General features: G+C 36.6%; 1 protein-coding gene across 4 annotated transcripts in view; it reads right to left on the bottom strand.

Moving 5' to 3' along the window:
• DNM1L (dynamin 1 like) overlaps positions 1–16,159 on the bottom strand; it is a 35,850-nt gene that overhangs the window by 4,527 nt on the left and 15,164 nt on the right. Inside the window, exons 3-17 of one of the 4 annotated variants that reach the window (XM_053977108.1) lie at positions 14,635–14,673; positions 13,411–13,457; positions 12,265–12,336; positions 11,699–11,785; positions 10,921–11,083; positions 9,517–9,637; positions 8,725–8,856; positions 8,240–8,446; positions 7,919–8,039; positions 6,915–7,070; positions 6,708–6,797; positions 5,878–5,970; positions 4,042–4,098; positions 2,766–2,843; positions 402–569 (exon numbers count right to left, since the gene is read on the bottom strand). In XM_053977108.1, the coding sequence (XP_053833083.1) occupies positions 402–569; positions 2,766–2,843; positions 4,042–4,098; positions 5,878–5,970; positions 6,708–6,797; positions 6,915–7,070; positions 7,919–8,039; positions 8,240–8,446; positions 8,725–8,856; positions 9,517–9,637; positions 10,921–11,083; positions 11,699–11,785; positions 12,265–12,336; positions 13,411–13,457; positions 14,635–14,673 (1,631 nt within the window). The remainder of the gene's footprint in view (positions 1–401; positions 570–2,765; positions 2,844–4,041; positions 4,099–5,877; positions 5,971–6,707; positions 6,798–6,914; positions 7,071–7,918; positions 8,040–8,239; positions 8,447–8,724; positions 8,857–9,516; positions 9,638–10,920; positions 11,084–11,698; positions 11,786–12,264; positions 12,337–13,410; positions 13,458–14,634; positions 14,674–16,159) is intronic. The other 3 variants (XM_053977110.1, XM_053977109.1, XM_053977112.1) reach the window with 3 other exon arrangements.

Below are 16,159 nucleotides of genomic sequence, written 5' to 3'. Positions count from 1 at the left end.
GGAAGCCAGTTATCCCAGTCATAGCCTGAAACTGGAGCAGGCAGGGAGGTTGCAGGGAGATTGCTGAAAAAGCTGAGGTGAAGTTGTGTTAAGTGCTAAAGGTTTCTAAATGTAGCCTGGAATGGGGAAAGGCCCTGATCTGAATTTTAAAAATTCTCAGGTTTTGATTTCTTATAACTTAAGAAAGACTTAATGTAATTACTGCCTTTTTTCTCTGTGTGTGGTTTATTCATGTGGGCAAGGAGCAAAGCAGAAGAGACTGGCTGGGCTCCCTGTTGCTATAGCGGGAATGATTTACAAAGATACCACATAGTAGCAGCAAAGTTATAAGGTCTGGAATTCAGATGTTTCTTTCCTGAGCCTGAACTACAAAGAAAAGGAGTTTGTCTTCCAAGACTCACCACATCTAATAGGTTTACAGCATGTCCTTTTTGAGGACTAGAAGGTAGGGCTGCAGCTGGCTTGGATTTTTCCTCTGCTGATACCTCTTCTGCTTTGGAGGGTTTCAGCATTCCTCTCCAGCTGCCCGTTCCAGACTCCTGAGGCGCATCTGCTCCTACAGAAGGATTCTGTACAAACAGCACATTGAAAAGTCATGGCAGAATTAGAACTTGGCCACTGTAGAGAAGAGTCTGATCAAATCACTACAGGTTAAACTCACTAAAAAGTAAGATTTTCATAGGTATATTCCCTTCATTATGTTCTTCACATTCTCCGTATTTATTCTCCCTTTGCTGGTTATAGCTCACAAAAGGTACCAGTAAAATGAAAACTTTTAAAATTCCTACTCTCCCTAATAAAGGGTATTAAAATGTCTCAAATGGAAAAGGTCCACAGCATTTTAAGGGTCAACAAATCACTTCTGAAATATGGGGTGGTTTTTTCTATGTCATTTGGCTTTGACCACACATCCTATACTATCAGGATCATTCTGAAGGTATATTTTGAAGATCACCACCAGCTCTTGCAATATTTGAATTTAAATTCTTCAAGTTTTATTTAAATACAAACTGAAGTTTCTTACAGTAACAGCTAAAAAATATGCTCATTTCTGTTTTGAGGTAGCACAGCTATGATCGTATTTGTGCTGTCAGAATTTATGGAAGGCTTTTTTTCTAACAAATAAAAACAAAAATCTTCATCCTCTGGAGTGAAGATCAGAGACTCTGGGGAGTTCCAGACAAAGAATGACTCACGAATCTTCTGAGAAAGAGATGTAACACTCAACTCTTAAACATTAGGAATAATTGAAGAAAAGAAATATTAATGGATGGTATCCATCATAAGTTAATTAGTATTAAAAAACCCAAAGTTTATTTTGACGTAGAAGAGGGGCAATTTTTATTTTGTACCTTTCCACAAGCCTAGTATCTCTTCTCTTTACTCTATGCTTTAAGATCTACTCTTGTTTGAAAAACAGTCAGGGTCATTCAAGGCTTTGTACTTGCCTTGCTTCAGATACAGGAGGAAAAAAGCTAAATTTATCCATTGTGTTTACAATGAAACAACACAGGCTGATCTTAAATCTAAAAAAAAAAAAATGAGGAACAAAGCATAGCAAATAGAATACCAGCAGTAGCATACAGGAGGAAACCCAGCTAATCTGTGCACATCAAAAATTTTATTTAAATTGCACAACTGCTCAGAGGCATTGTAGAACACAGTAGGAATTCAAATCAAACTCTGTTAATAAGAGAAAATTATTGGTAAGGAAAGCTCCACTGCATGATTTCAGATTGCAAGACAGCTGTTCAAAATGACAAAAATGCCACTCTCATTCTGTGTTACTGTGGAGCCTGCTCTATCTACCTCCAAAGTAGTTTCAAAAACAAAGCTACACAAGAGAATGTGAAATGTATCCCCTCAGAGAGGACAGCTTTTATGGGAAATGCAAACCAGCAGCTTCCTGCTACTTCCTAAATCACAAAACTATCTTCACAGTGGCTCTTGGTTTCTTTTTAGATTTTGCAGCATATCAAAACCTCTAAAACATTGATGAAAATAATAGTCAGAATTCTACTATTGACTAGATTTTAACAACTTTGTTCAGGATAGAAATGGAAGCTTTGCATTAAAATCTGAATGTGCAATAAAGCAGAAAGCCTGGATCCCCTTGGTACTCCTAATACACAAACTTGTGACTGCCCATCTTTTCTGACTCCAAGCAAGAGCAATTAGCAGAAAAGCCTTCAGAGGAATAATGAGCTGTTATTTTAACAGATAAGACAGCACACCTAACATGTAAAAAACCACGGCAGAACACATTTCACAAATATAAGTAAACCAGGGATTCAACGATTATGTGAACCAACACAAAGGAGGTTCAGTTTGAACAAAGCCTGTAAAGATTCCCTGCAGGAAGCAGGAAACTCACATTTTAGCTTATCTTCTGTCCTCCTTCTTTAACTGTCAACACATTAAAAACATGCAGTTTAACAGCCATGCTGGAGACTTTTGATTAGAGTACTGTTGCACCCAACAATCTATTAACAGTTAGAGGCAAATTAGGTGCCTATTTGCACCACAATATATTGCAAACAAGAGTTCAAAGAGAAAGCAGTGACTTGGCCACCTCATGGCATGTCTTGACATGCCACTGCATATAAAACCAGTAGTGCCAAGTAATCCACACTGGGGAGGACATCCAAACTGGATAGGACACACTGTTGGTGACAAAACACTAGGGACAAACTGCTTTCCTTACACCTGGGGTGCACCACAACAGAAACATGCATGCAGTGCTTAGAGGAAAAATCAAGACAGACCTTGCCATCAGCCTCAGCAGAAGCAGCAGTAACAGTCTCCTGGGAAGCAGGTGCCAATGCACCTGGAGCTTTAGTAGACTAAGGAAGGTGAAAAATGCAGGGAGGGGAAAAAAAATTCAACTGAACACCACCAAATTTACCTAGCAAATTCCATACACTTTTACCTACTAGCACCATTCAAAATCCAGAAAAGAAATATTTTGAATTTGCAAGAAAAACAGTAATAGAAGCAGAAAAAAAGAAGAAAAAAATAATGAAAAGAGAAGAAAAAAAAAAAAAAAAGAAAAATAAAAAGCATCTCCAAGACAGTTATTTTGGATTATTTGACCTTCAATTTCATTTAAGCTTCTACACTGATGATGTAACTATGAAATTAATAAAATCAAGGATCAAAGAGCACTGAAAGCAATCTCCAGGTAACTACCTTAAATTCCCAGTTCATTCGTCAGTTGTCTTAGACTGATTAAAGGCAACAGTATTAGATCTACTCTGGGACTTTGTCTCACTCTTTAAGGTAATGAAGTTAGTGAACAGATTTCTATCAGCTGTAGAAACTCCTGTTACAACCTCATGAGGATCCTAAACTATAGTCTCTATCTTTGAATTCTTAATAATTCACATAGTATTAAATAATTGTCTAAAATTCCAGCTTGTTGTTAGACTGTTCTTTTCTACAACCAATGTTTTCCATTACATTTGGTTTGTTCTTCCACTCCTGTCATTGCACTAATCCCAAAACCTGATAAAATTAAGCAAGCTCCAGAGACAGAATACATGACTGGATTTTTATTAACAACCAAAAATGTCACCTCCAACATCTGCTCCCAAACAAAGTAAGACTGCAATAAACTGCAGTTTTAAGAGTGACTTAAGAAAAACCAAGTCACTATGTTGGCACTGGATATTTTAAATCACTTGTTTATCTTTTGAAATCAGTGTGTCTCAGCTACAAATTTAAGCATGAAACTTCTGAGTCCATCTTCAACATCTGCAGGCATTTTACACCTTACCTGGGATGACAAATTTTAAGTAGTAAGTATATTATTACATTTATAGACAAGCCTTCCGTAATACCAGATTTAAAACCTCCCAAAAATTGCATCTTTTTAAGAAAATGATATTCCACTTCTGTCTTATGAAACTGAAAGGAAAAAGCTCAATACCTGGAAGCTCCCAAGACTGTTACTAGGGCAGCATATCAAAACTTCCAATACTTAGATTGGATCTAGGAGAGTGCATTCAGCTTTATGTAAAAAATAAAGCCCTTACGCCTTACCTTGTCTCGTGGCACAGCAGAAGGCAATTCCCGGGCTAATCTGTTCCGCCTTTGCTCCTTTAAAAACAATCCAGCAAGACCTCAATTATGTCTTACTCTCTATCAACACATAGGCAAGATTCATTTTACAGATGACTTCCATTTTAGACACAAACTTGAGTAATTTCATCTCTTCCAGTGCCATGCTAATACTGTGGTCTATGAAACCCTTGATTATTTGGATACTTTGATTACCTGGTCAAAACTAGATTCTCAATATAAGAAGTTTTGCAAAGTTTTTTTGCACCACACTCCCTAATCAAAACCTGAGCCTTTACAAAACAATATCAAAGCTCCACAATTTGGCTCAGCACAGATACTCTACAGCCCTCATTAAGCTGTAAATCCTCCAAATAATTGAAAGGATTTGATTCTGTGGCCAGCACATGATTAGCCCAAAACGAAGGAGGAGGCAGAATTTGTTTCATAACAAAACAGAATTTGAAGCAATCAGGACAAAGAAATATCTGATTTTGCTTAAAATTAACAATTGATTGTCCACGGAATAAGGCTTGGGTTTACATGGTTTGGTTCTTCAAAAATGTCAATGTCCTGTTTAGAAAAACATTACGAAAGAACTACTTTAAGTAACACATGATGATACAATTTTGTATGTTCAGCTTCACAAAGTCTTAATTTGTGTACTCACAGCAGTTTCCATACACATTGTTTTTGAACTAGATTAAAGAGCAGTCTACCAAGTCAAATTCAAATGCATGCCTAGTCAGTACAGAATATATGTAGAGAAGGAAGTAAAAGGTTAAAACTAGAGTAGAAATTTTAATGTAAGCATTTAAAAAAGGAACGCTACAAGAGCATGTAGTGACAGGACAAAGGGGAATGGCTTCAAACTGAAAGAGAGTAGGTTTAAATTACATATTCCATAGGAAGAAATTCTTTACTGTGAGGGTGGTGAGGCACTGGAACAGGTTGCCCAGAGAAGCTGTGAATGCCGCATCCCTGGAGTGTCTAAGGCCAGGCTGGATGGGGCTCTGAGTAACCTGGTCTAGAGGAATGTGTCCCTGCACCATGGCAGGGGGGTTGGAATGTTGGTTCCAAGCCAAGCCATTCTGTGATTCTGTGATGAATGAAAACGATGTATTGGATAAACACAAGAGTATTAATGAGCTCTTAGCCAAAGAGATGAGGTATTGCAACAACACCAGATTGGCTCTTCCAATCTAACAGATTGGTTGTTGAACTGCTTTCACAGGATGATGGCAGCAACAAGTATTATCAGATTTGGACTTGAAAAACACAAGATTACTGATGGGAGACTGATGGAGGGAATGTCTCAGGAAAACTGAAGTGTGGTAACACAGAGATTTTCAAGAACAGTGCCAAAAGCAAGCAGAAATTAGAACCTGAACAGAGGAAACAATACTTGTATTATCCTTCCACGAATGAGAGGAACATTATTGATACACTGTGTCAGAGTCAAAATGCAGTTACTTTAAGATGAAATGTCATTTCACAACTACAAATTTAAATTTCCCCTTCAAAAATATCATTTCATAGGCAATAATCAGTTAGATGCCCATCTTAGTTTCCAGACTAAAAAACAGGCAGAATCCTTTCAGTGAAGTATCAACCTGTGATCCTGAATGTAATATGCAATAGAAATTAACAAATCCACAGATCACTAGAGTATACACTATATTCATAATTCATCACATTTCTAATGTCTCAAAATGTAGAAATGTGCTTCAAGGAAAGAAGTTGAAACATTTGTTATTTTATCAATTTCACTGTCACTTAAATAGACAAGAAACTTTTTAAGAGGACATACTTTCTTACCTCTATGTTGTTATTCATTAACCCACAAGCATCAGCAAAGTCTGGATGTTTGGTATTGATATAAGCTAACTCAATGGCCACCAGATTATGAACCTGCAATGCAAGACATTCCCAAAAATTCAGGGAGTAAACCTATTGCCAGTGCAGAGCAATGACCTACAATGCTGGCAAGCATAGCTTAACTGCCCATAGGAAAAGACCACTCAACTACAAACCACCTACAATATGTGAACCAGGGAGAGATGGCTCACTGTGAGGCACAGTGAGTATATAAAACAAATTTTGCTTTTCACATCAGAGTTAAATACTGAAACACTCTTTACTCCCCAACAGGCAGTCCAAATCAGACTTTAATATTAAAACATATTTATTTAAAGGTACAAGCTGAACTTTTAGTTTTCACTAGCTAAAGGGCATTACAAGTCTCTGAAACACACAGAATAAGGACTACAATTTAATTTTCATCTCTGCATCTCAAACTCTACAGTAAACGTACGTTCTGTAACAAGGGAGGGAAATAACCTATATGAGGAAGACTAGAAGATATTAAATTGAAATTCTGTAAAATTCTTCTTGGGAAATTGAAACATAGGGGACAACATGCTTAACCCTAACCCCACCCCTTTGTTTCATATGTATCTATACTCTAATATAGAAGAGTGTGTACATATTAAATGTGTACACATCAAAATGTATACATATTAAATAACTATCAATTTAACAAATAAGATTCCTTCAATAATTTGGGTTCCTGACTCTGCAAACAGAAGCATCAAGACTCCAGAAAACATGCACTTTTACCAGCAAAATTACAGTAGATGAAAACTTACCATTTCATTTGTGATAGGAAGTCTCCTACGCAAAAGACAGGTTACTACTTCAACTATGGCATCGTGCAATTTAGGAAACCTCAGTAATTCCTAAAAACAAACCAAAATTTCACTGGTGAGACTTCCAGAAGTTTTTAAGCAAGTAATCACATACCCACACGCACATGCCAGTAATTACAATCCCAATTGTAAAGCACGCATTTTTACCTGTGTACTGTAATTACTACAGTGCTGGATAATCCTCTGCATTTCCTCATGAACCAGCTCCACACAGCGCAAGCTCGGTTCTTCCAAACGTTTGATTTGCCTTTTTACCAGCAACTCAAAGGAAACTTCAGGAACAAACAAGGCAGGACGGGGACCCTGGTTCAAAAGGAGGGAAAAAGCTGCTAGATTGTATATAAAACATGATGCATTTATAAGAAGTAGTATCTGATCAGGTCACAGTGACACCCAGAACAGGTCTCAAGTAGATGTAAAAATAAAAGCTGTAAGTTGCTATCTTTAAGACAAAATGTATTAAACAATGATTAACAAGCATCCTTATAGAATCTTGCAGATTTCTACCTACTCATGTCACTTTAGGCTTACAAATCTGAACAATGCTTTTTTGTGGATCCACATTTTGATTAAATCTATTATAAAGGCAAAGACATTTTCTTTCTAATTTCAGAGAGAGAAACTGCCATTGTTTATTGGACAGTCTTGGGCATCTAATTCCAAGCCAACAAGATAGGTCAGTTTCAGTAATTTCATTTATGACCACACAGACAAATGCTTAGCTACACATATAATATTTTTTTACCTGAAATATGACATCTTTCCTGTTACTAAATCCTGTTTTTACATTTTACATGTACAGGAGGATAGGAACATAAACACAGATCAGTGCTATGGAGTACCTCATGGTCCAAGACCATGCAGAAACCTGCCTGTCTGTCCACACACAACAGACACAGTACAAAAGCAGACTGACATGTCTAACATCCAAAGTGAAGCTTGAAGGAGTGAACATTTTATTATATACTGCAAAATTTAAAGGTGGCCTTACTCTGTTAATTCTCAGCAACACCAATTCCCATATTAGCAAGAAACCAAATCTGTCAGGAAAACACTGAACCATTTCAAAGTTGCGTCCCTTATATAAAATAAACCTTAGCTTCCTCTCCAACATACAGCCACAACACTCAGAAATACAGAAGAACACTCACAGTGGCATTTCTAATGGCAGTCAGAATGTCAATTGTGTTAAGGCCACCCAGAGGGTCAACAGATTCTAAAGTTCTTCCAAAAGTCTCATGAAAAATATAACAGATTCTGGCTCCACCACATCTGAAAGAAGAAAATAATAAGTGAAGTAGCAAATAATAAGAAGAAAGCTCTTGTTGAAAACCTTTTTTACAGTTGCTTGGATTCAAATATTTTTGAGTATGTTATGGTCCAGTGTAGTAATATTGCCAGTGAGAGCCAGTAAGAGCCACTGGGTCAACCAAACCACTCAGTCAATATTCCAGGAAAATATTTGTACTTACAGCTCCGAAGTCTCTATGTATTTTGCTGTTCCTTCAATAGTGTTACAGTATTCTGTGGCAAATTTGGTGATCAGCTGCAATAAAGTAGCACTTTTGTCTTCAACAGGTTCCCCATAGCTGTTCAGTAGAGACTGGTACTGGGCAGCTAAAACATTAATTCTGGTTTTCAGTTCTGGCAAGCAATCTCTGATATGATGCATCAGCAATCTAAAAATAGAAAACAGTCTCTCATTAGAAGGGAGGAAAACTTTCAGCTTTATCATCTCCATCAAAACAGAGAAGAGACACAAAATAACCACCAACGGAAAACATTTACTTGGGAAAATTACAGTGAATTCAGAAACCGACAGAACCAGAGTTTGCAACTAGTTTTCCTTAATTTTAGAATTCCTAAATTACTGTACAACACCAAAAGAGACACTTAAGGGTGGAAAGAAAGGACTGCACATATGTCTAACACATCAGTTTATGTCTTCAAGGAATACCTGTTCAGTGTTCTAGCAAGATACTTGGTTCCATTTCGATTGGCGAGGGAAGGGTATTTCTTTTGAAGAAACCCATACTCATCACGAATGGAATCAGCCACACTCTTCTTATTGTTAATATCCAACTGACTCCTGAAGGTAAAAGGCAGAGTTACACACTAGTTACTGGATGCAAAGTAAAAGTAATTTACACTTCTGCTTTTCTGGACAGAACATTAAACAGCTGGGTTTTGCTTTACACATATAACTCACCTTCCTTAGACTTTAAAGGTTTTTACTTGTTTCTCCATGCAGAATAGTCAACAAATTGGTATTGGTAGCAACTATACACAGAGTAAGCAATGCTCTTATCAAAACTACATGAGATTTGACCTAAGTAAGGTAAAAAAATACAGGAAACAGTTCCACAGCCATATAGACTTAGGACTAATACATACAGGACCTGTGCTGGATCAGAGCTAATGTGAACAGAAGCACCCCTCCAGCAGAAGAACGACAGCAGAAGTGGTGACACTACAGTTCTTTTAGAAATGTCCCTACTCCTCTCTTCATTAGCAGTTGGTTGAGTGGAAGAACAAAGGCTTTTGAGAAGTGAGCAACAAGCTTCTCACTTGCTTATTCAGAAGTTTATTTCAACATTGTCACCTTATTCTTAAAACTATATTCATCGCTAAAAAAAGCAGAAGCATTACTTCATATTAACAGAGTTTTAAAAATAGCACCACACTTCATATTATATACTTCATATAATACTTCATATTAACAGAGTTTTAAAAATAGCACCACACAGACCTATTCACTACTCCAATGATGCCAAGTTTGACTGGAATCACTCTTCCCATGAGCACATCCATAGCATCAGTGCCAGCATCCATGAGATCCAGCTTTGTGATAACAGCAAGGGTTCTTCGACCTACCAAAAGGAAAACACTCACAGGGATGTACTGATTTGATCAGAGTAACTAAAACTCATAATTCAGCGAATGAAGAATTAGTGACCTAAATTCATTAAATAGGTGAATATTGCCCATCTAAACCAGTAGGCTAACACACAAAGGATTTGTCTGGGACCTTAATATTTCCTGAGCTCTTGGTCTGAAAAAAATATGCCAAGAACTTTTTATTTAAAATATAACACACTTTTTGAGTCCAAAAAAATAAATCAGCATCTCAGTAAAATTAGTAAGTTCTTGGGTCTTGAAACTTTCATATGAGTGTAGCTACTTTAGTACTGTAGGTTCTCACTACATAGCATTACTCCTGCAGAACCTGCAACATGATCTGCCACTCTAGACCTTTAAGTTTCAGAATTTTGGGAAGTGATCCAAAAGACACTGTCAATCATTTTTACAGGAGTAAAATAAAAGGGATATCTTGAACCAGGACAGTTTAACTGAGCAGACTGCCAAAAGAGCTTTCCCTCAAGGTTATGTGGCAGACAAGCAAAGCAGACTTGGAGTTGTGAAACAATCAAGAAATGTTACATTTTATGAAAAAGAAAAATTTGAGGTACCAACACTAAATTTTAGCTTAATTTCTGTATGCTTATTTTCCAAGTTCTTTCAAAATACACAGTGCCTTTTGTTAGTCAATGGTACTGACAGCACTTTGCAAAAGCAAGAAGCAGACAGCCAATAGCTTCAGATCTGTTCCAAAGTCCTTAGGTAAATATAAAATTATAATCTTCCTAATCCATTAAATCAGTTAGTTCTCCCACATAAATTCAGGGCACCAAAACTGATCTTATCCTTACCAAAAGTCACTAAACTAACAGCTAGACAGTCAATTACTAGCTGCAGGGTGGCATATTTTCTCTACCAAAGGAAACAATGTTGGACAATAAAGCATGAAGTTGCCCCAACAGACCACTGTGAACTACTAAAACTCTGAAAACCTCCAACATTCTTAACACCATTTTGCTGCTGTGGAACGAGAAGTGACTCCATGACTGTTAGAATACCTATTTGGTCTGCTGGCAAGCCAGAAATCTATCAGTTATTGATTCATCCCAGCATTCTCTTGAGTTGCAGAGACTGCAGCAAGAAGTCTTTAAGCAAATACAAAACTTACATTTTCTAAGAAATGTGCTGACATTTACTTTTCTTACTATATTTTGCTCAAACAACTTCAGTTTTATTTTAGGATTGAGTTTAAAAAGCAGTTGAATTACAGCATCCAGTTAGCCTTGGTGCTTACCATCTGGATCCACCTCCCGAGCTATTTTCAGGGCTTCAGAAGTGGCCATGTCTGTGTTAGCAGCTGTGACTGCCAGGATAATGGAATTGGGATTGCTGATGAACTGAAGGATAAGCTCTCTTATTTGAAGTTCAATGTCTTTAGGCTGATCACCAACAGGAACCTCGAGAAAAAACAAGATGGAACTGTTCAAAATTGTGTCTTTATGACTGCATGAGGCTTGGTCTCCAAGAATCACGTGCACAACTGGCAGAGTGGGGTGTGGAGTGTGCAAGGGCAGGGAAAGAAGTCATCTTGTCATCTTCATGTCTCAGAAAATTATTCCATATGTAACCTGAACAAGCAGGATCTGAACATTTCTATTAGGATATCCTCACGTTATACAGCCTCTTAAACAAAATACACATAGCCACTCCTGGAGAAGCAATGTGGAAGAGACTTTCCAAGCTGCCAAATACTCATCTGTCTCATCTATCAGGTACAGCTCTGAGACATGGAGTGCTACCTCTTCTATGGAAAGGAACATGCAGCCCACAGACCTACCATCACTTATATGTAGAAAGAGGAAAAACATAAGCAAATCTATCTCTGACATCAGCAAAGTGCAGCAGAAACCCAAATCTTACCCCAGAAGATAGTGACACGTCAAATTTACATAACACTACTTAACCCCAGGAAAGCAGTTTATCTAGCAATGCAGAACAACGGCAAAGAGTGAACAGGCACATCTTGTTCAAAAGTACACACTAAGTTAGAAGTGGAGCATTTTGCACCTTACCTTTGTCATTCCAGGTAAGTCCACAAGAGTCAGATTTACAACATTAGATGAAAAAATCTTAAGATGAATCGGTTCAGGACTGATCCCCTAGAAGTACATTAATAAGAAGTAATAATTACTGCCCTGGATTATTTAAATTCATCATATGAAAATCCAAAGGCTGTCGTTTCATACTACAAAGAATTTCTTTTACCACATACCTTAAAACACACAGCAAGGAAAAAAAGCCAACCACCTGTCAAGCAATTCTTTTGTCTTTGTAAGCAGCCAGTTTTATAATTACACATAAAGCCAGGTATGTAGAAAAATGGAAGCAAGTTTAACTGAAAGTTTATTTTTGCACTTTTATTACAGAATCTTGAAGTAAAGCAACAATTCTGTCTTTCAGCTGAAGTAATTGTTCTCATGAACACAGTGAAAACATCTCAAGATAGCAAGAAGTATTCCCATGTTCTTCATGAGAACAGTTAAGTGCTTTTCACTCCTAGCTGCTGAAATTCTTTAAGAAAGGTTTAAGCAGCAAGAAAATCAATAGCAAGACAACAGATGGACAGTACAGTATTTACCTTATTGTTTCCTGAAATCCTCTCTGTTTCATTTTCTATTTCCTGACGAATTTCATCAAAATCTGTATAGATCTGAAGGAAGAAAAAAAAAGTTTAAAAATCAAAGACAGCATTCGCTTATTTAACTGCAAAATAATGTTCTCTTCTGCAAGGGATGGTGAAAAACTCTCTAAGTATACAGAATAAAAAAAAATATAATAATTACTAGTAGCCCTTAAACTGATGCAAACAGGAATGATCAGTGCTAAAAATTACAGAAATTGGTATTTGATCTGTTAACTAATTCTGTGAGATGGCAATTATTAAGTCTTATAACCAGTGTCAGACACAAGTTGTTAATTTGTATCCACCTACAGAGAATTCCAAACAGTTAATTCCATTTTGAGTCTAGCTGTAATCCTTTGAAGTTAATAAACAACATGTGGCCTAAACCACTTCTCATCTTGAAGAGGACAAAGGGCAGTTTCATTTTCAGATTTTCCCACTCTTGTAAAAACTGCTCTCCTGCCACCAACCAAAAAAGATTAGCACAGAGCTATCCTTCCACTGATTCCCTCTATATTCCTCTCTAGCTTTCCTTCAATTTCTAGCACTGCCTAGAAGGTAAGAAAATCAGTTTAAAATAATAAACACTTCTATCATTTAGCTGCCAACAAAAATATGACTGTCTTCAAGCAAGAACTAAGCTTTGACTCTTCCTGAGGTGCTAAGTCACCACAGTTTGTGCTCCTTCACCCTGATGCACATGAAGCTCTTCCTTGTTTCTCACAGCTTTCTAATAAACCTCTGAAGTAGCCAATTCTTCAATGGACTGAAATGATTTGTGCTTACACTTTGTCTCTGTGACATCCACTCTAATTTTGGCAGTGCACAAAACAGAATAATCAACAAAATAATCCAAAAAGGACTATAACAACTCAGCAGAATCAATGACCCACACAATAGACATTTTATGTTTTCAAAAGCTTTCTACTCATAAAAAGCAAAACACAAAATCCTCAATATTCTACCATATAGTAGTAGCAGGTATAATAATACCAATGAACATCATCTTTTCAGGAAAGCCAAGAGAAGAGATACCAGAATTAAGTATATATCTGTTAACATACTTATGACACAGCTACTTCATCAAGAGAGTAAACATACCTTATTTTTGGTATGAAGAAATTTACCCCATTCTGCAGCATCTACCTCTGAAAACAAAAATGGATACATGAGAAAAAAGTACATGTTTCACTAACATTTTTTTCCAAGGCCTGGTCATTGAAAACTACAAGATTTTTTTTTTCAAGCAGCAGAAGAAAAACTTAGTTAGCTTTTTACCGTTAGATGTTAAATAGCTCAGTATAAATAGATTTATGATTCTGTCTACTGAAACATTGCACCTTACTACTATGTCTAATTTGTCTCACACAAGATCCACTTTCCTATCTATGACTGAGCCAATCATCTATCCTGCAATCCTTCAGAAATGGTCTTGTTCACTAAATATCAGCTTGGAACAGAAAACAAAAGAATTATTAGCAATAGCTTAAAAACCTGGGAAAGAAAAGGCTAGCATTTAGCATCTTTTTTTCTAAACCATGCAAGTGAGATCAAATTACAGCTGAAAGAAAAAGTTAGAAAAACCTGTAGAACTAAAAGCAAGCAAACAGAAAATACATAAGAATTCTGCATAACGAAGAAGCCTTAGGAGAACATGTCTCTTCCCAAATCTGTCAAGGACCAAACGTCTTCACTCTTGTCAGTCACCACTGAGGTCCAGAATTACTTGGGGATTATGCAAGAGCAGTCCCAGAAACAGCAAAGGAGGTTTTATTAAATTCCTGCTTTGTAGCACAGGCAGCAGTTTGAGTCACACTGCAAGATACTCACATTTTCACTATTAGCTTTCCAAGTATTAGAGGCAAGTTCCATTTCCAATTTTTAGTTTGGGGTCATTTCCTCTGTGCTCCCTGACACAACAATCTGCTCTACAAGAACTGTCTACAACAAATCTGGCCCATTGGCAAACATATGGTTTACCTACAATCAAGTAATTTTTCAAAACCCTTTTTTTCACTGAAGTTGAAATTTAAGAAAGTTGATCAACAAAGATTTTTTTTAGGGATTTGGGAATTAAAAGTGCAGAAAGTTCTATGAAGCAGCAACGGCACAGAGAAAAGCAAAAATTATCTCATTCAAATGCAACAAGGTCAGAAAACTGAAAATCAATCAGATCACAAGACAGCAAAATAATCACCACAGCAGCTGAAGTGTAAAAGGAAAAGTGTAATCAATCAACAATCATGTGGCATGAAATGTAGGTGATTAGTGTATATAAGCATGCACTTCAGGTGTAGGGAGAAAAAGCAAGTGGATAAAGGCAACCTTTAGCAAGGTGTCTTGAATTTTTCCATGTAGCAGGGTCTGCAGTTAAAGAGAAACAGCATTGAATGGCGTTTAACATTTTAAATCATATTTAATATAGCATTTTATTCACTTTCAGTACCAGATTCTATTTCAAAGAGTACAGATACATGCAGACAGATGTGCATGCTATTCTAGTATTGATGAGAGTGTGTAACACATTAGCAAAATGCACAGAAATAAGACCTTAACTAAACACATATTAATGATGCCTATTAATCAGATATTCTATACAATAAAGTTGACTTGATGATGACTATTATTGCCATACACCTAATTCCAACATCTCAACATGTTTTTCTTATCTGGTCACAGAAAACAGCTCCACAGAGCTGAACTTCTTTGGCAAAATACGTTTCTCATAATTTACTCATAGGAAGAACCAGAAAGAGTAAAGAAACATTTCTAATGTCATTGGAAGTAGTGTTACTGTATGGGAAGGAAATCTGATGCTGTGCATCAATATTTTTAAGACTCAAAGAATAACATCACTTCTGAGACAGATTTAAGAAGAGACAACATATGCATTACCCTTCTCAACTTTTAATTTTTCAAAGTATTTATGGAAATTTCATTTAAAAAAAAACAAAAAAACAACTTCTTATTGAGGGGTTGATGAATTTAAAACTCTATTTTCCTGTGATGTCTGTACAACACCCTGGAAGTGCAAACGGCAAAACAAACTGGTGAAGATATTTTTGGTTTGTGCCTGTTTGGTACAAAATTCAGGTAGCACAACAATAATCAACTCATCTGTTTGAAAAGCTTAGTTCATCTGGAGAGTTAAATCTTGCTCAGTCAAAGGTGCACGTATCATCAATAGAAATATGATTTTGATGGACTGGATCTGTTAAGGAAAAATTTTTAAAACCAAACTTTCATCCCTACTGTTCTACAGGCACAAGAGCTATGAAGAAAACATCATTAGGAAAAACCTTTTGTTTGTATTGGTTGGTAAATAGGCAAAATGACATACAAGTCTCCAAAATAAGTGCAAAATGAAAGGGTTCCTCCATTCCAGGTTATTTAACAGGTTTTATTTACTGTTTAGAGGAAATAAAGTAAAATGTCCATAGAGGAAGAAACTACAGGATGTTCAGTATTGTATTGCTCATCTCCTCTTGAAAATTGAATCTAAGGGAGTAAAGAGAGGCCTAAAGCCAGGAAGAAAAACACACTGTTACATTTGAAAGATATGGATCAAGTACTCTCTAGTTATGTCCCTCCTTGAGAGATGATTTCCTTCTCAGACACTGTTTTAATCTCAAATTATTCTCCTTCTGGTGGCAAAATCTGGTGGGAATTTGCAGCCAGCTACTAGGCTTAGTTCTATGCATAAATAATTTTTTTCAGTATTACCTATAAGCTTCTTAAAAGAAATATTAAAAAGACACACTCACGTCAGAGACACTGCATTTTAACTTGCTAACACCTATGGAAAAGTTTCCCAATAGATCTAATTTAATGGAAAGGAGTTTTTAGGAAA

The sequence above is a fragment of the Vidua macroura genome, chromosome 5 (assembly GCF_024509145.1).
Source record: "Vidua macroura isolate BioBank_ID:100142 chromosome 5, ASM2450914v1, whole genome shotgun sequence".
In the NCBI taxonomy this organism is placed as follows: domain Eukaryota; kingdom Metazoa; phylum Chordata; class Aves; order Passeriformes; family Viduidae; genus Vidua; species Vidua macroura.
The sequence above is the reverse complement of the archived record's forward strand: the minus strand, read 5'-3'. Positions and strand labels throughout refer to the sequence as shown.